General features: G+C 48.1%; 1 protein-coding gene across 4 annotated transcripts in view; it reads left to right on the top strand.

Annotated features, from left to right (window-relative positions):
• Positions 1-16,700, top strand: part of EEIG1 (estrogen-induced osteoclastogenesis regulator 1) — a 743,239-nt gene extending 726,539 nt beyond the window's left edge. For 3 of the 4 annotated variants that reach the window (XM_085614167.1, XM_085614162.1, XM_085614166.1), the window contains one exon: positions 16,547-16,700. In XM_085614167.1, coding sequence (XP_085470293.1) covers positions 16,547-16,556 — 10 coding nt within the window. In that variant the 3' untranslated portion in view covers positions 16,557-16,700. Of the gene's footprint in view, positions 1-15,614; positions 15,677-15,870; positions 15,918-16,546 lie in introns of all 4 variants that reach the window. The other variant, XR_014965472.1, reaches the window with a different exon arrangement.
• The last annotated feature ends 2,408 nt before the right edge of the window (positions 16,701-19,108 follow it).

The raw sequence follows: 19,108 nt of genomic DNA, 5'->3' as shown, positions 1-19,108 counted from the left end.
GATGACGGAATGTCATCACCCACCGAGGTGGCATGCTTCATCATCTGGGGTCTCCTCTTAGTTGCAACTCCTAGTGCAACCAAGGGCTACAGCTCCCTCACTGTGAGGGAGGAGCGCAGGGATGTTTCTAAAATCCACGAGAGATGGAGCAAGCTCTGCTTTTGGGGTGATGGTTGCAGTGCATGTGATGAAATGTGAAGTGATTTAAAATTGACTACCAAAAGAAAAAAGATTGATTAGGTATCTCTTGGTGCCAAAACTACAAACAGTGCAAGTGCAGTATGAAAACATGCTAACTGCACTAGTCCTATAAAACAGGTCCTCATGTTTCAGCCATATCGATCAAGGTATGATCAAGGCCTTCCTCAGGACCTAGGTGTAAATCGCTACTGCAAGCCTAACCTAGAAGTGCTAGTGTTAGTGAAAAATAAAAGTAAAATTCGTGGTTGGAACAAATACAACCTACATACACTTGTGGTCTCGATTTGTAGAGATGTCACCAGGATATAGATGTCACCTGTAGAGAAAAAACAGAGAGACAAACAAATACTGACATAAGTATATGATACGAGGACAGCAAAAAAGCCAAAAAGCGTGTATTATTAGTTGTGCTACATGTCTGGGTAATGACCCGACATGGGGGTACCTTAATGTGTACCTCACACCTCTAAGGTGTGTAAAAAAACAATTGGAACAATTGAAACATGCTTACCTGTGGTTTACAGGTGCATACCTCACCTCACCTGGCGACAGCTCAGGACGTGAGGCACCGCACTGTATTGAAAAGGAAAGATTCTAATTGTAGATATCGCACATGAACTGTGAGAATCAACAACCTGATGTAATATTAGTTCATCAATTTGTACATTAAACGCAGAGTGTTTAACACAGAGGCCAAAAACATTAAATGGCACATTGCTGGTGGGAAAATGAGAAAAGTATGAGGAAGATCTCAACTCATGTTTAACTGACTCAGCCAGAAGGACATATAACGTTCTTGTTGAACCTAAATGTACATAAATTGTATATGTCCCAACAAAAAGACTCTAAACGCACTAAAACAAGTTCGAGACATGCAACAATGCCAAGAGGTCATAATGATATAGTTTTAAGTGATATAGTTTTGAAGGAATCTAATGCCTGTTTTGAAAACCTTTATTAACCGCTTGAAGGAATCTAATGCCTGTTTATCTTAACCAACAATCAAGCAGAACGGAATCCACACAATATCTCAAAACTGTTTGGGCCGTCAGAAGGAGAAACGAGCAAGAAAAACAGCACGCGCTGCTTTCGAGCTTACTAAGCATGAAGAGAAGTAAAGGTGCATGCAAAGCGCCGCTGTGCTCGCTTACCTCTCGCGTCGGTAGAGCTGGAACCGGAGGTATCCGACCAGAGAGGAAGCGTCCATTTTTATGCTCGAAGGACCAATAGTCAACAGCTGTGGTCTCGTAATCGTTCCTAAAGGCGCCGATCGATGGCGTCATAAAAACTACAGAATCCCGAAAGTTATTCTGGGATTTGTAGTTTTCTAAGGATATTTATGCGACAGGTCTCTACGAGAATAAGGGTTCCTACTTTTTAGGTCTCGCCTAGCGAACGCAGAGCATGCGCTGCTTTCGCCTTGGCGAGGCTATTGTTGTCGGTTTTGCTAGCGAAGGGAGACAAACCATGTGCACGCCTGGACAGGCGATGTTCACGCGCATGGCGTCTCCTCTCTGCTTCCAGCTAGCGGCCGGACATCCGCGCCTCTTTTGCTTGCTGGCTTGTTTCTATTGATACAAATGTAGCTTCAAAAACTTCAAAACAATAAAAAGGGGCATTTATACACATTGTTCTGTATGCTGTTACAGCGCGTTAAAAAACACTATTGTTCAGATAAATAGAGGACATCTGAATATTGAGACTACTGTATTCGACAAGGAATGATTGGACTCATTCTGGGAGCCTCCTGCTAGCTTCACTTTTGTAGGGCAGCAATCAGACAATCAGGTGTGAGCGGCAGCCAGTTGCGAGGACAGCTTAATACTGTTTGCTGCACAACATGCTACGGATGAACTCCGCATCGTCAAAAACATCTCTCCGAGTTTTTGTGATAGAAAGCCACTGAATCCCTACCTACATTGGATACACAAGTGTACAGAAACAGTCGGCCATTGCGAATAAGAGCCTCTCGGGGTACACGCGCCACTTATTTCTCGATTACCTCTAATGGCTGCGTGCGCTCCCACACATTTCTGTGCTCTTTATCTACAATCCTTTCTTCATAGAATTCCCAAAATGTCTTTTTGTACACCAGTTTCATCTTGTACTTCTTTGCCATTCTGTAAAAACAGATGAAGACACAAAAGCACATTTTACTAGGAGCAATACATTTCTGTTGCCAGAGTGACATCTTGTGCCTGGATACAGTATTACACATACTTAATGTACACAGATGTCTCAGCCCGATTCTTTCAAGTGCCTGATAACTTGGGAGAAAGAAAGGGGCACAGGAGACGCCAGGCCTCTAACTTTCAGCAAGAGCGCACTACACTGATGATACAAGAGAACATACTTTAACTTAAGGTCATGGGAGGCGACAGCCAGGACGCGCGTGGAGGAAGCGCGCACACCAGAGGGCGGTTGGGGGCATGGCAGGCAGCGCGCTCTCCACCACCCCACACGTTCCCACGAAGGCAGGTGTATATGGGAAAGAAACACGGACGAGGAAGGGTGCAGGCAAGAAACACGGACAAAGGAAGGAGGGTGCGGGCAAGAAACACTGACGAGGGCTGGTGAAAGGAACAAGGGGGGGAGAGAGAGTACACGCGGTAGCCACATGAAAAGGACTACCCTGGTAGCCCCTGGTAGCGTGCTTAAACAGAAAGAAACAAGCATTTGCAATGCAATAGGTCTCACGATTGCGAGATTTAGAGCTATTGGCATTGTAAATGAAAAGGCCTTTTATTTACGTTTTAAAAACAAAAAAATAAGTAATTGTCATTTACAATGCCAATAGCTCAAACTTGCGTAAGTGCGAGACCTATTGCATTGCAAATGCTTGTTGTATTTGGCGCTGATCGATGGCGTGATGAGAACTACAAGGTCCTACAAATTATCCTGGGCTTTGTAGTTCTTAAAAGAATACGAAAGTGGCTGATTGCTTGACAGATCACCCGGTATTCTAAAACATAATATTTAATGAACTGTGTAGTTCCCGAGTGATTGTGGAGTCCCTTAGTCATGTATAAACTACGGAAAACACTGCGTCCTCTGGGTGCAGTCTCGGCGTTACTCAGTGATAAATAGTGTATAAGGAAAGCTTCTATCTCTTGTCTGCAATGATCAAGACTCCGGAGAGTAGACATTATCGGCAGTGCCGTGAATGTAGCTCTGTGTGCCGCGAGAGTTGCAAAGGAGATGGGCTCGCTGCTGTGCATGTAGTTTAACCCAGCTGTTACCCAGTGAAAGGCTTCCACGGAAGTCTTTCCTTTATGTTTATTGCCCATCACGCAAAATATATTTACTATTTGTATCAAGTCTTGGCTAATGATGAGGTCACAGGAGTTAGCCATCATGTGAAAATGAGAGCGACATCAGTTACTCTGGTGACTAATACTGTTCAGACACTGTCAGGGCTCATAGTACCCCCAGGGGCACCCCGCTTTCCCCCTCCCCCAAATTAGGTTACCCAAAGAAGACACAAGAAACAGTTGTAAATGGGTAACAAATGCTGCAGGATTTATTACATAATTCCAGGATATGTAATAGGTGGGTTATCTTACGGGCGATCCAAGGGCAGGCGGCCATCTACTTCACCTGCCCCGCCTGATGAGCCGGGCAGCACGGGAACGACCCGCAAGTGCTGCCCCCCAAGTGATTCTTTTTTCGATCACGTGCCGTTGAAATTCTACTCACACCCCCCCTCTCGGGGCGGAGCGTCGCATAGCAAGCCCCCGGTTGTTCAGGCCCACAACCGCCCGCAGGCCTAGCGGGGCGCCGACCGGCTTCCGGGACCTCTCTGGAGGCTCCTCGTTTTGGCTCAGGCACCACGTGGTGCCGCGCAGAGGTACCCTTTGTACCGGCCTGCTTCCAGATCGCCCTGTAACTCCGCCACAGCCCTGGAGGCGGCTAACCGTCGCAGCCAGGGCCCCCCACCAACCTAGCTCTTTACCTGCTTCGCTTAAATCCAATACAACAGGTCCATGCCTATTTGGGAGAGGTGTACTCCATCCAAGTCGAAGTACCCCTTTACATTCCCCCGAATCATCTCATGGCGAATAAAGCCCAAACCCCTTTGGGCGGGACTCAAACCCTGTGAGATCCCTTATAACCACAGGCCCAAGACATACCAGTGAGCTATAGCTCCTGGATTGTAGATGGCCCCATCTATGTCCCCAATCCCTAGACGCTATCCCAATCGGATAGGGTCTGTTGAAATAGGGGGGCCTGTGAAGATGTGCGATAACTATTCGCCCCCCAGCGGGAAGGTTACACCTATTCACAATCCTGGGCCTGCCCGCTTTGACTATTATGACGAGAAGGGTTGCTTAACATTTGTACAGTCCCCTCAGATAGTTAACCTGGGGCACAGGAGTGCACCTCACTGCCAGCGCTTGCTCATGGGCAAGGGGCGACTCTTGCCCCTGCCCACCATCCCTTATACCTTATAGGAATTATGCCCCTACGGATCCCTCAGTGATGATCCCTTAGGCATACCAGCTTCGGGAATCTGTTTGGCTTAAGCGTTGCGCGCTGTCATAATGTCCCCTTGTATTTGCCCCGCTGACACCCCAGATATTGGGACAGCAGCACCAGTCTCCTGCAGCTGCCGTACGCGACCAGTGATTCCGGTGGGGGGTGCCACCAACCGCAATGGTCCCCCAAGCATTACGGAAAGCCCATTTTTACCTGGGCCTCTCTCCAATTGATGGTGATTACACCCAGCTGAAGGCCAGAGGCCCGCCTAAGGAGCCTATGCACTTGTTTTGCTACCCGGCTCCCTTGTGGGAGGGCCACAGAGTTAGGGCAACGCGTGTGCTCCCAGGGCACGGTGCTGCTGGAAAGCAGATATCTGATACTCACACACTGGTACCTTATCCGTTGCTAAATGCCCTACTGCAGGAAGTTTCCCAAGAACCGTAGACTTCGCGGTCCCACCTAACTTGATCCCATCACCTGGGGGGAAACCAGTGGTGGCAGGACCTGAATGGTAACTCCATCCCGGCGTAGCTATCGCTTATTTGTGCCGCCGAAGCAGGCAATGCCCCCTTAGTCTCAAGTTCTACCCCTAGAGGATAACCTTGGGAGCAGACAAGTCTGTGGGAACCAACCGGAAACTTTGGTGCAAATACCGGCCCTATTCTGAACGTAGCGAGTGCTGCACGGTCAATAATGCCCTGATGCCCTGGGGCTCTACGTGGTCTTTACCAAACTTTGAACGACCGCACACTTGCTATATAACAACCATACCACTCCTCCTGCAGGCCTAACTCTTGGTTATGGTGCCCAGCTCAGTGTTCTGCAGGCAAATCGGCTCAGAGGTAAACCACGGGTTGCAATCCGCTCGCGAGCGGCGCACCCGCCACCACTTGGACAATCACGCCGGTAACCTTGTGCCGTGATTTAGGCCCTAGTGATGCGCTATGTGGTGACCACTTATTCTTTTGCCGCTATGTCAGAGCGTCCCCGAATTCAATGCGATTGGGGCGCTGAGCTGCACCCATATCTAACCCATCTAGTGGCTCAATCCAGACTTCCTTTAGCCTTAGATAATAACTACCATTCTATCTCGGTTGCGTTGCCCTGCCCGACTAGGCACCCACCCGGGTGTCTAGGTTACAGTTAGATATGTGTGAGTTCCCCATGTCAGTGACCGTTGAAGGCGGCCCACATAAGCATGTTGGCGGGGCCCGTTGCGGGCTTAAGCATACCTCTTTTAGACTGTCGGCAGCGACCCGTGTTTAACTGTTACTAACATGGCAATGACAGTTCTACGTTAGGACTATCCCCACACTGGTCCGCCCTGCCCAAGGACTGATGCACCTGGGAGGGCGAGGCCGTAAGCAATGGGGGTGGGTAACGAGACAACAATGACAAGCGACCCAAGCCCCCTTTCAGCAAAAGGTTGGAGACGAGCGACACGTGGTCACGTGTGGTCAGGATCGGACTGCGCGACCCTTACTGTAACTAGCCCTTATATGTCGCGCGAACTCGACCCGAAGGTAATGGCGCGCCAGTCATGAGCACCGTATATACATACATCATCAGGCACGTGGATAATAATTATCTGGCCAGAGTCACCGCGTGACCCGCCCGAAGGTGTTGGGAGTGCAGAACATGAGCCCCGTATTTACATACCTTATTCGGGCACGGTCGATTAGTGATTAGCTCAAACCGTACTGCGCACCAAATAATTAGAGCGCCGGACACAAGCACCGACCAAATAACCCGTTCAGGTGCAGGAGGAGTCGAAATGCCCGGGATCGCCTAATGCGCGCGAATGTGGGCACGAGCAACTTCTTGTGAGTAATACATGTACCTGTATCATGTGTCTGCATCATAGGAAGCCAGCCACCACATGTTGCCTATTTATCTAGCGCGCGCTCGACCGGAAGGTATTGGTGCAAATTTTGTGAACAATGCCTGCACTTGTATCAAGTATCTTCCTTATAGGAAGCCAGCACATACATGTTGCATATTTGTGTCGCGCAAACTCGACGCCAAAGATATTGAAGCGCTGTATATGAGCACCGTACTTACGCAAGCCGGCACGGGGAGAATAGGGGATTCGTACCATATAACACGATCGCCGTGCCCGGCCACACGAGCACCGCACCAGATTAACCCTTGCGGGGCGGGGGGGATTAGTAATACCCGTAATCGCGTGATGTGGACAGTGCATGTCTTGGTATCATGTGTCCGCCTTATAGGAAGCCTGCAATTACATGATGAATAGTTATATCGCGCGAACTTGACCGGAAGGCATTGGAGCACTTTAACATGAGCACCGTATTTATATTACCTCTTCAGGCAGGGGGTGTTTACGACATTCATACCATATTACCCGCTCCCCGACCGAACCGCGCGAGTCCCGCACCAGATTCTCCATTGAGGTGCGGGGGGTTTATTAATGCCAGTAATCGCGTATGTGAAAATTGCATGCACTTGTATTATTTATCTGCCTTATAGGAAGACAGCAATACATGTTGCATAATTATATAGCGCAAGCTGAAGGTGTTGGAGCGCCTTACCTGAGCACCCTATTTACATTACACATTCAAGCACGGGGAGCATACAAGATTCGTATCATACTAAACAATCCCCGTGCCAGGTCCATTGTGCCTGCCGCACGCAGCCCACTGCATGCCCCCCCACCCTCAACGGCAGCGTAGCCGACGGGAGGGGGGCGATAACCTTAACCAGGGAGCGCCACATGTGTTGCACCTCCCGCGATCAGCGGGGACCCAGGCAGCTCCCGGCCGTGCAGTGCTGGTGTTTTAGGGCCGTGAACCCCGCTAGTCTCCTACGTGCTCGAGTATATGGAGCAAAATCTTGCGAGCAATGCATGCACTGGTATCATGGATCTGCCTATATAGGCAGCCCTCAATTACATGTTGCATATTTATATAGCGCGAGATCGACCTGAATGTATTGGAGCGCTTTACATGAGTGCCCTATTTACGTTACACATCCAGGCACTGGGCGCTTAATTCAAAATACAATATTACGTGATCGAGTGCTACTTCTACTAGTCCCTTTGCAGGCTGACTCGTCAACAGTCTGCATTAAATCACAAAGTAGAGACTGTTGATTTCACCCACGACCCAAAAATGTACATCTTAGCGTCCAACCATCGCATCATAAAAGTCAAATATTATGCATGTGCAGATGCAGATTTAAAGTGTATTGGGTTCCGAGTTGACAAGAAAGATTACAGCGATGTCGCCTTCTATGCAGGCAATCCTTGGTCACCCCCTTTGCACAGCCCTTTCAGCGCCTTATATGTTTGATGGTACTAGTGTTTGAACACTACGCCCTCTAGCTACCAGGTTTGCCTTCCCCTCACACCTGGGCCCGGAAGTGACGCGCTTTGCGCGTCACTTCCGGCCCCCGACACAGAAGGGGGCAACAATCAGGATCCCTGCCCCCGCCCCCCCCGAAGGAGGGAGTGGGGAGGGGTGACCGGGGCCCCGGGGCCACTAAGGCGCCGACCGCCGAGTGGCCCCCTGCGGGGGCCGCGGTCAGCGGCATAGTCGCACAGACATGTAACATGAGTGGGGCCACAAGAAGAGGGGCGACTCACAATAGGGTCCAAGGAATGTCATGATTCAACCCTTCACTGTCGCTCTTAAGTTTGAAAATCCACTGTTGTTCTTTGCGGAACAAATCTTTAGTAATGTTCCGGTTTGTGCTTATTCTGTATGTTACATTTGTATGTGCTTTTTAAGATATGCTTTTATCGAAATAAAGCTTATTTCAATTCAGTAATGTCTGTTACACGAGGAGGAATCCAAGGCTGTTCCAGCGCCGTCCGTTTGAGTTCTTCCGCTTTATGTTTCTGAGACAGACAACGGCTTGTGAGCCTCGTTGCTTGTTTATGGCATCGGGTGGTGCTTTTATGTTAGTTTATCCTGAGTTTCACTTTACGAGTTGTCCTTCCTACATACTGCACTTGACATGGGCAGGTTATTAAATAAATAACCTTGATGCTGATACAGTTTGTGTTTCATTTGCACCCACGGTCTGTCTGTGCCAGGGTCTACTGATGTTGAGTGTTCAGTCTGTGGACAGGCCGTGCATGAACCGCAAGGGTAATGGCCCTGAACCGGTGGCATGTCCCAGAGAGTGTTCACTCTGTTTGTAGTATAAGTTTGGGTCTAGTATCGACCAAATTATCCCGGAGGTTTGCGCTTCTCTTGAATGAAAATTGTGGCAAGGGAAGGTTATTATTTCCCACATTCCGAATGCGCCAATGCTTACGCACACTCTTTTGTATCCCGTTTGTTAATGTGCTGACGGTATTGACACAAGTATGTCTCATCATAGGTGGTTTCGGTACTGGAGGTTGTCATTGGAAGCCCGCTTGTGTGATCGTCGTACCAAACGCTTGGGGTAGTTCCTGTCCAGCAGTTGTTGTGCCGATGCTTTTGCATGATGTTCATATTTGTCGTCGTTGGAACAGTTCCTGCGAATGCGCAGGAACTGTCCACAAGGTAGGTTGTCGCGAAGCGACTGCGGATGTTTTTTGTAAAGTTCACTTTGTTAACCGGGAGTAGTTGGAAAAATGCGAAGATCGAGGAATGGTAGACTCTCTTTGCTGTGTTCAACCGTAAATTTAAGAAAGTTATTCCTTGATTTCAACCAGCTTTGAAAATCCAAGATGGCGGTGACATCCCCACGCCAAACGACGAAAACATCGTCGATGTATCTTTTCCATAGAACAATCTGTTCACGGAAAGAGTTGTCTTGAGTGAGCACGTGCTCCTGTTTGAAGACATGAACATACAAATTAGCCAAACTAGGCGCAAAAATGCTGCCCATTGATGTACCTGATGTTTGGAGATAGATGGTATCTTCAAATCTGAAGAAGTTTATGTTCGCAGTGTTACAACACTTTGGCTTTGGGCTCAAATTTCGTGCGTGGGTCCAATTGCTATATACACAACCCATGGCACACGTAGTAGTCAATGGACGCATATCTGAGGACTTTCCTTTAGGGCGCGGGACCGGACAGGGATGCCCCTTGTCCCCGCTCCTGTTTGCCCTGGTGCTTGAGCCCCTCGCGACCTGGATACGCTGTGACCCAGTGATACGGGGACTGAGATGGACGGAAGGGTGGGAAGACCGTATATCACTGTATGCAGATGATATATTACTATACATGTCCTCCACCAGCCGCTCAATTAATTGTTTATTAGATATCTGTGCATCATATGGCAGATACTCGGGTTACATGATTAACTGGGTGAAATCGGTTTTGTTTGTCCTCCACGGTTCCCCCCGCGCCTACCCAGGGGAGTGACGATACAGCTTGGAAAAGACGGTTTTAAATACCTGGGCATCCATATTACCCCAGACTATAATCAATTCTATGAGCGTAATCTTATGCCTCCCTCCTGAGACTTAAAAATGATGTAAAACACTGTCATGCCCTACTCCTGACCCTCCTGGGCCGCGTAGCCTTGTTCAAAATGATGTAAATGTAATGTGTAAATGTCAAGCTCTCTGGCTTGACAGGCACACTCTCGGGGCTGAAGGACACCTAGTGGTGCTTTATCACAAAAACAAAAAGGGCACATGGATCGGTCCCACTGCACATACAAAACACATATGGTTCATTGCGCAACGAGCGCTCGGCTGGGAGGGAGTCCTCACCCAACTTACACCACTGTGGGATACACCTAAGCTAGGTATGCTCCGCTACAGTAAAGGTTTTGCACGATGGGACCTTATTGGCATTTCGAAAATTGGGGACCTCTGGAAAAAGGGAGAAGTGATGACGTTTGCCCAACTACAAACAACATATCAAATGGCTGACTCAGAACAGTTTCGATACACACAAATTAAGCACGCACTTACAAGGAGCATACCCTGAGGCGCCGCTCTCCCCGAATCATCACCACTCGAGGACCGCCTCCTTACCGACCATCTAACCAAAAAAGCCATTTCTCTCACCCACCGCAAGCTAATTAATAATCAGAAAGATCCCACACAAGCTTTACGAGACAAATGGCGAGTTGACCTGGGAGACATGGACGACCAGGACTGGCAGGAAGCATTGGCGTCCCCGCGAGAGGTGGCAATCCCGTCCCGATTACAGTTGGTGCAATTGAAGATCCTACATAGGACATATTACACTAGAACCATGCTTCACAAAATCAGCCGGGCTGTGACGCCGCTCTGCCTGCGGGGATGTGGGACACGGGGCACTTTTTACCACATGATTTGGGACTGTCCTCACATAACACACTACTGGGAGGCGGCCATGGAAGCCATTACCCGAGTGTGCAGCTCTGAAGTTCCCCCGAGCCAGAAAGGTGCCTCCTCAATATATGGGAGCCGACCTACCTTAATCACGCAGCACAGGACTGGACAACCCTTGGGATCATGTTAGCTAAGCGCAACAACAACACTGGTGTCAAGACATGGATAGAGCAATGGTGGCCGAAAAAGCAGTCTTCATACACAGAGGGTGCCCTAAAAAGTGGGAGCGGGTGTGGGGCAAGTGGAATTCGTTCCATGGCAATATTTGTACCCCACCGGCAGAAGAATCAGATCCAGACTTAAGCGACTAGCCCACAAGGACCATTTGAGGGCCGGACACACGCCCAGGTTTGGGGGCCCTGAAACTCTAACAATTCGGGATGTGAATTACGGCAGCTGGCTACAAGGCATTACCTGTGTATACAGCCAATAATGTATGTGGCGAGATAATGGACATTGCGAAGTGTAACCAGCACTGTTTGTTTTTATTTTTTGAGCAAACGATAATAAAAATGTTTTTAAAAAAAAATCTGAAGTAGTTCCCCTTCATGGCCAGCCTTGCACACTCCATAATGAAATGTACAGGAGTAATGGTGTTCAAGTCTCTCTGGTCCAAAAGTAATCGTTTCGCATCCAGGGTTTCATCCTGGGGCATACAAGTGTACAGAGACTCGACGTCAAAGAATACTAGGCAGTCAGTCCTCACGTCGAACTCTGTCTCGGGTAGCATCCTCAGGATGTCCTTTGTGTCTTGGAGTTACGTCAGCATCTCTTGAACTAGAGGTCTGAGAAAATGGTCAACAAAGGTGGACAACGGTTACAACAGAGACCCTATCCCCAAGATAATCGGGCAGCCTGGTGGTGGTCTCTGGATTTTGTGTATCTTTGACAAGACATAAAAATACGGCATGACCGGATGTATAGTGGTCCGGAAGCTTGCATCGTGGGGAGTGATCCACCCTTCAGATTTGGCTTTGTCCACTAGGTCCGAAATTTCCTTCATGATCCTCGGTGTGGGGTCCGTCATTAATGGACGATAGAGTCTTTGGTAAGCCTTTGGTCTTTGGTAAGAAGAGGTGTCCATAATGACTGTAGCACCACCTTTATCAGCTGGTTTAATCGTTATTGAAGCATCATTTGTCAAGGTGTGTAACGCCTTTCTTTAATTGGCGGACAGATTGAAACATTGTCTATTCTTGGTAGTACATAGTTTAGAAACATCTTCAGTAACTGCCTTCTGAAAGGTGAGTACTTGGTCTGGTATAACGTGTTGGAGGATTAAAGGTGGATCGTGGTTTTAATCCACTGTTTTCATAACAGATGTCTGAATTGGTGTTGTGGTAAGCGAGCACAGCGGCGCTTTGCATGCGCCTTTACTTCTCTTCATGCTTAGTAAGCTCGAAAGCAGCGCGTGCTGTTTTTCTTGCTCGTTTCTCCTTCTGACTGCCCAAACAGTTTTGAGATATTGTGTGGTTCTGGGATGTTCAAAAGTATTTTTAGGATTCCGTTCTGCTCGATTGTTGGTTAAGATAAACATGCATTAGATTCCTTCAAAACGATATCATTTAAAACTATATCATTATGACCTCTTGGCATTGTTGCATGTCTCGAACATGTTTTAGTGCGTTTAGTGTGAGAAGTTGGCCTGATATATGATGTCACTAATTCTAGTGTACACCCTGTATCAGTCCAAACAACCCTTATGGTGATTGGTTGTAAAGTCAACCTTATAGACCAGCTATCCTAGTGGTAGCATGGACAAGAGCAGTCTTAGGCTAAACTCTGTATGGCATGTGAAGCCAGCTGTGATACCATATATAATCCCTTGAATACCAAATGAAAGGACACCACAACAGATCTATATAAAAATAGAATGTATTTATTCTAGTCAAACCCTCAGCACTCTTTATGAGATTTGAGGTAAGTACAACACAGTCTTATTTAAGCATACATTAAGTCACTCAGGTAAGTAATAGAGTTAGGCCCTAGGGGCCACGCAAACAATATACTAAGTAAGTGGTATAAGGACCACTGTCACGAACACAGGATAGGCCTAGGCCTAGGGAATCGCTGGGGCTACACTATACTACCAAAGGTTAGGAAGTGGGAGGCCCACGGGATACAGGTGCAGAGTGGAAACACTCACGCGTAATGCGTAAAAGTCGATAGAAATGCAAGTTATTAGAAATTATCAGTTTTAGGACACTTCAGGTATAGCTAGGAAGTCGAGACTCGGAAACTAGACCCTAGGATAGTCAATACCCTTGTGAGCACCGAAATGCTCAAGTTACCTAACCCACGGGCTGCGGGTGCATAGGTGTGAACTTGCGTCGGGTTTCGTCGTTGACTCCTATGGATGCCTGAAGGAAAGTTGCTGACAGGCAGTCAGTGAAGAGTGTCCGGTGGATCCCAAGGATGGGATCAAGAAGGAAGGTACCTGCAAGCAGAAGGGACAGAGTCTAGGTCACCAGCCAGGAGCCGGGAAGGAACCAGGAAGGAACCAGGCGATGTTGTGAAGATGCAGGTGAAGAGGTGAAGAGGTGAAGCTTGTCGCAGCAGCCACGGGTACCAGGAGGCGTCGAGGACGACCAGGACCAGGAGGTGAGCTGTCCCACGAAGGCTCTTGCTGTCGGCGGCTTCGAAGTCGAGTCAGGACCCAACAAGCCTTGGCAAGCGGAACCCACGCAGGATAGAGAACCTGTTCTGGTGCAGAAGGTCTGGGGTGCTTCTCTTTCACAGAGGAGCGGGTGCCAGTCTGGAGGAGCCGGACCAGCAAGTGGAAAACAAAGGTTCGTCATCGCAGAAGTCACTAGCCAACGGGCCAGCAATCGGACTACACGTCGAGCAACTCAGGTGCAGAAGGGCCCCACGCAGAACACGTGATGTGTGGGGAGCTGGTCTTCTTTGCAGATGGTGCTCGGGATGGGGGCTTCTCAATTCCCCAAGCACAGCCTCGAGGGAGCCTCGGAAGTTGCGCTAGTCAGGTACTAGCCACTTTTCCCAAGTTGCCGGTCCCACGTCCCTCGTCGCCTCCACGGGTCTCAGCTTCGCTGGAGATGTGGATCTGGGTCAGAGGTGTCTGGAAGTCTCGGCGATGGTCAGTCTCTGCAGTCGTCCCTCGTAGGATCTGTCGCAAAGCAAAGCAGCGGTCGCTGGATGGTGCCTGGTTGCCCAGGGTGGTCACTCCTTGGCCACAAGGGAGATTTCTTCAGTCTTCTTCCTGAGGTCGAATGTCGAATGTCGAAGGTCCAGAGTTTCTGTACAAGTTGCAGATACAGGTTAATCTAATTTAGCAGGGCTCAGCTACCTACTGATATACTGGGCTAGTGGGCTGGGCTACCTGCAAGGTCCCTCCTATGGGTGGGACCAGGAAGGGGAGTGGTTACACCCCCTTTCCTTTGTCCAGTTTCGCGCCAGACCTGGGGCTGGAGTGCCCCAGCGCCGGTTTGAACTGGACTATGCATGGGACACCTTGTGTGCCCCAGGCAGTGTCTCGTTTCTTTCATCCCTCCCTGCCCCAATACACTAAATCCTGTCTAGGGTGGTGCTCGCACCTCCCAAGGCAGGAAACCTATTGTCCAAGCCTCCCTCGCTGGAAGGACTCCCAGCAGCAGGAGGTCAGACTTGTGTCTGTGGCAGCAGCATCCATTTTGTGATGCTGGGGCTCTGGTTAACTTTAACCGGGTAAGTAGGTTTCAACATGTCTTCTCCCTCTAGAAGGGAGGAATAATATCCTCATTGCCAGAAATGGGATGGGGGTATTATTCCAAAGTGTTAGACACCTTACACGATATGTTTTGATAAAGCCAAACCATAGTTACCATAACCGTTTAAGATTATAAGGTACTTTAAGAGTATATGGTAGGCTATATCATAGAACAGCTATAAGGACATGGTTCCGAAAGCTGCAGACAGGCTCAGCTCAGGCTAGAGCACCATCTCACATGTTACCAAGCACTCTGCCTCCAGGATTGTTAAGGCCTGCCATAGGAGTGGCTCACAGGTACACATGTGTCTATTTTAAGGGTAGATATAGGTATACTATATCTAAGCAAGGGGTGATTACACAACCTTGCCCCAGCTGAGTGATCAGCCAGTTGTGTCATAATGGAAGGCCAGGCCAGGGGTGGCATAATACATGCTGCAGCCCCTGGTAGGCCTAGGGTACACCTATGCCCTGGGTACCTAAGGTACACTGTACAGGGGCCAATAAGGTGATCCTAACCAATTGGGTTATGCACCTAAAGTACATAGTATACATTTAGAGAGAGAACAGCAGGGCTGTGGGTCTGATTGGCAGGCCCACAGCCACATCTAAGTCGAAAACCAGTGAAGCAAAAGCAAAAAGTCGGGGTGAACATAGAAAGCAGACCCTACTCTCCTATATTTAGAGTCTTTTTATTGGGACATATACAATTTATGTACATTGAGGATCAACAAGAACGTTATATGCCCTCCTGGCTGAGTCAGTTAAATGTGAGTTGAGGTCTTCCTCATACTTTCCTCATTTTCCCACCAGCAATGTGCCATTTAATGTTTTTGGCCTCTGCGTTTAATGTACAAATTGATGAACTAATATTACATCAGGTTGTTGATTCTCACAGTTCATGTGCGATATCTACAATTAGAATCTTTCCTTTTCAATACAGTGCGGTGCCTCACGTCCTGAGCTGTCACCAGGTGAGGTGAGGTATGCACCTGTAAACCACAGGTAAGCATGTTTCAATTGTTCCAATTGTTTTTTTACACACCTCAGAGGTGTGAGGTACACATTAAGGTACCCCATGTCGGGTCATTACCCAGACATGTAGCACAACTAATAATACACGCTTTTTGGCTTTTTTGCTGTGCTCGTATCATATACTTATGTCAGTATTTGTTTGTCTCTCTGTTTTTTCTCTACAGGTGACATCTATATCCTGGTGACATCTCTACAAATCGAGACCACAAGTGTATGTAGGTTGTATTTATAGGCAGGACAAAAGGCAGGAGCTTTTGGGACTATATTTGAGTGTCCCTTATCTATTCACTGCTAAAATATATCTCAAAGAACATTCAATGCTCATTAATTTAATTATAGCAGTCACATGGTTTCATTAGCTAAACCCTCTATCACTTTTAATTTAATTTTAGGCAGTCCATGGTTTCATAGCACACCTGTGTGAGTAGTTTAAAAGCTGGGAGGAGGGAATACTGGGAAGATCTTTTGGAACGGCGAGCGGAAATGCGAGGAGAATGTAATGCCGGTTTTGGCTTACACAAGGTGAAGAGGGGTTGAGCTTATTTCTTTGATGGATTACATTTTAGCAGTGAATAGATAAGGGACAGTTTAAGGGATAGCACAAACTGTTAGGCACGAATCAGATGCAAGTAATGGGAGTATGTATTGTTTTTCAAATTTTGTTTGTAAATGTGTTGCACGCTTTTTAGCTGGTGGGATGATAATGAGGGTGGTCGAGGGATGTGAGTCTGTGGGGTCAGGGGTTAATTTTCCTGTGTTATTTTTCTCTTGTTTCTTTATATGTTGGGTAGGTTACGTTCCTGAGTGGTTGGCTAAGTGCATCTTTCTAATTTTTTACAGTGACCCCTGACGAAGAACCAGAATAGGTTCGAAATGCATTGGGTGATATTGAAAGTTCCATAGTGAAATACGATTGATTGCACACGCTTATGTTAAAGCTTGGATGAGCAACAGAAAGCGTTTTTGAAAATGCAAGAATAAAGTATTCAATGTTATCTATCTGTCTCCGGATTGATTTTACGAAAACACAGAGATTTTGATAATCAAGAAGAAAAGTTTACTGGTTTAATATGGATTACTCGGTGTACAGTGAAAAATTTGGCGTACATGGAAAATATGTTCTCTTTAAAGCAGTGCAGCAGCTGGGGCCGCTAACAGCGGCACCTCTTCTTAAAGTCAATGGTTAGAGCGGCAGACCCTGAAGCAGAGTTCTGGCCAGGGACCAGGGTTCGATTCCCGCCTCGGCGGGGCTCGGGCTCAATTTCCTCGGACCTGTCTATTCTCGCCTCGGTGCCTATTCTAATCACGGGCCCCACACTGCAACTCTGGGCAATAGCTTGCTTAGCCTCCACACCGGCCCCAACAGCGCTAGGATGCCTGGCTTCACCCTGGGGGTGCCCAGGTGTGGACACTTCACAGGGAAAGCCAGGAGGGGTTCCACAGCGGTATGAGTATCAGCGCCAGGAAACCGCAAAGGCGACACCGCAAGGTGGCCGTCTGGTGACAGTGCGCTCTATAAGTACATTTACATTTACATACATTTACATTTAATCGTGGCATGACTAGTGAGCCCTTTATAGATAATGCTGCAGTATCGTGGAATGACTAGTGAGTCCTGTATAGATGACTCTGTAGTAATCATGGCCTGACCAGTGAGCCCTGTATAGATGACGCTGCAGTAATCGTAGCATCACCAGTGAGCCCTGTATAGATGACGCTGTAGTATTCGTGGTATGACCAGTGAGCCTTGTATAGATGACGCAGCAGTAATTCTGGCATGACTAGTGAGCCCTGTATAGATGATGCTGCAGTAATCATAGCCTGACCAGTGAACCCTCTATAGATAACGCTGCAGTTATCGTGGCATGACCAGTGAGCCCTGTATAGATGACTCTGCAGTAATCATGGCCTGACCAGTGAGCCCTGTATAGATGACACTGCAGTAATTGTGTCATGACCAGTGAGCCCTGTGTAGATGACGCTGCAGTAATCGTGGTATGACCAGTGAGCCTTGTATAGATGATGCAGCAGTAATCATGACATGACTAGTGAACATATATAGATGACGCTGCAGTAATCATGGCATGACTAGTGAACCCTGTGTAGAAGACGCTGCAGTAATCGTGGCCTCACCAGTGAGCTCTGTATAGATGACGCTGCAGTACTCGTGGCCTTACCAGTGAGCCATGTATAGATGAATCTAGGGACCCACCCTCAAGTAACCCCTGAAGTACCATAAGGAAAGGATTGGGATGATTCAGGGCTTCCTCCCAGAGGAGGGGCTGGACAGTGGGGAGGATACTCCCATGTCCTTTGTCAAGTTTCGCGCCAGAGCGGGACCTAACTGCTACCCAAACTGGTTTGAGATGGAATATGCAAGGAGGGCACCAAATATGCCCCTCAAGCAGTCTGAGTGGCGCTGGCACACCTCCATGTGACAGGATACCTATTGCAGAATCATGTCTCAGGTCGGCAGCAACCCTAGCTTGCTGACCGGTTCAGGAAGACTGGTACCGGGAGCACTGCGGAAGGAGCTTTACAGTGCGTGGAATCATACCTCTCACACTGTTTACGGTGTGGGAGGTATGATTCCAACATGTTTGATACCAAACATGACAGGGTTCGTTACAGCCAGTTTAGAGATGGTCATCGTGTAATGAAGCATGGCCGCTCTATGTATCGTAATGGCTGGTTTACTGGCAACCCTGGAGAATGGACTCCAAAGGCTACAGGGGTGCCCTGTTCGTGCAGGTGCACCCTCACATTTAGAATGAGCACCCTGCCTTAAGGACTGAAAGGCCTACTAGAAGGTTGACATAGAGGTTTTAATTGTAGTGATGTTAGATATAAGCTGATATATTGTGAGAGGTGTAAACGCTGCAGCCCATAGGGGACCCAAGGTATACCTAGACCCTAGGTACCTTAGTACCATATACTAGGGACTTACTAGGGTACACTAGCAGCCAATTAGGAATGTACCAAAGTACTCACCATAGCCACTTTAGGGAAGAAGCACAGTTCCTGGGGTCCTGCTTAGCAGGATCACAGTCAGACTAGTCAGAAAAACAGTATGCACCAGCAAAAAGTGTGGGTAACCATAAAAGCAGATCCTACTTTCCTACACCCCCCCCCCCAACGTAAGTAGATGAAACTAACCATGCCCAGTTGAGTCTTCATTTTCTACGTGGAAATATCTGGAGAGTCCATCTGCGTTGGCATGGTTACTCCCAGGTCTATGTTCCACTGTATAGTCCATCCCCTGCAGGGAAATGGACCACCTCAAAAGTTTCGGGTTTTCACCCTTCATCTGTTTTAGCCGCAGGAGGGGCTTGTGGTCTGTCTGAACAATGAAGTGAGTGCCAAACAAGTATGGCCTCAGCTTCTTCAAAGTACAAACCACAG

Source organism: Triturus cristatus, chromosome 1_2 (assembly GCF_964204655.1).
Source record: "Triturus cristatus chromosome 1_2, aTriCri1.1, whole genome shotgun sequence".
Taxonomy (NCBI): domain Eukaryota; kingdom Metazoa; phylum Chordata; class Amphibia; order Caudata; family Salamandridae; genus Triturus; species Triturus cristatus.
This window is presented reverse-complemented; position numbering and strand designations above follow the sequence as displayed.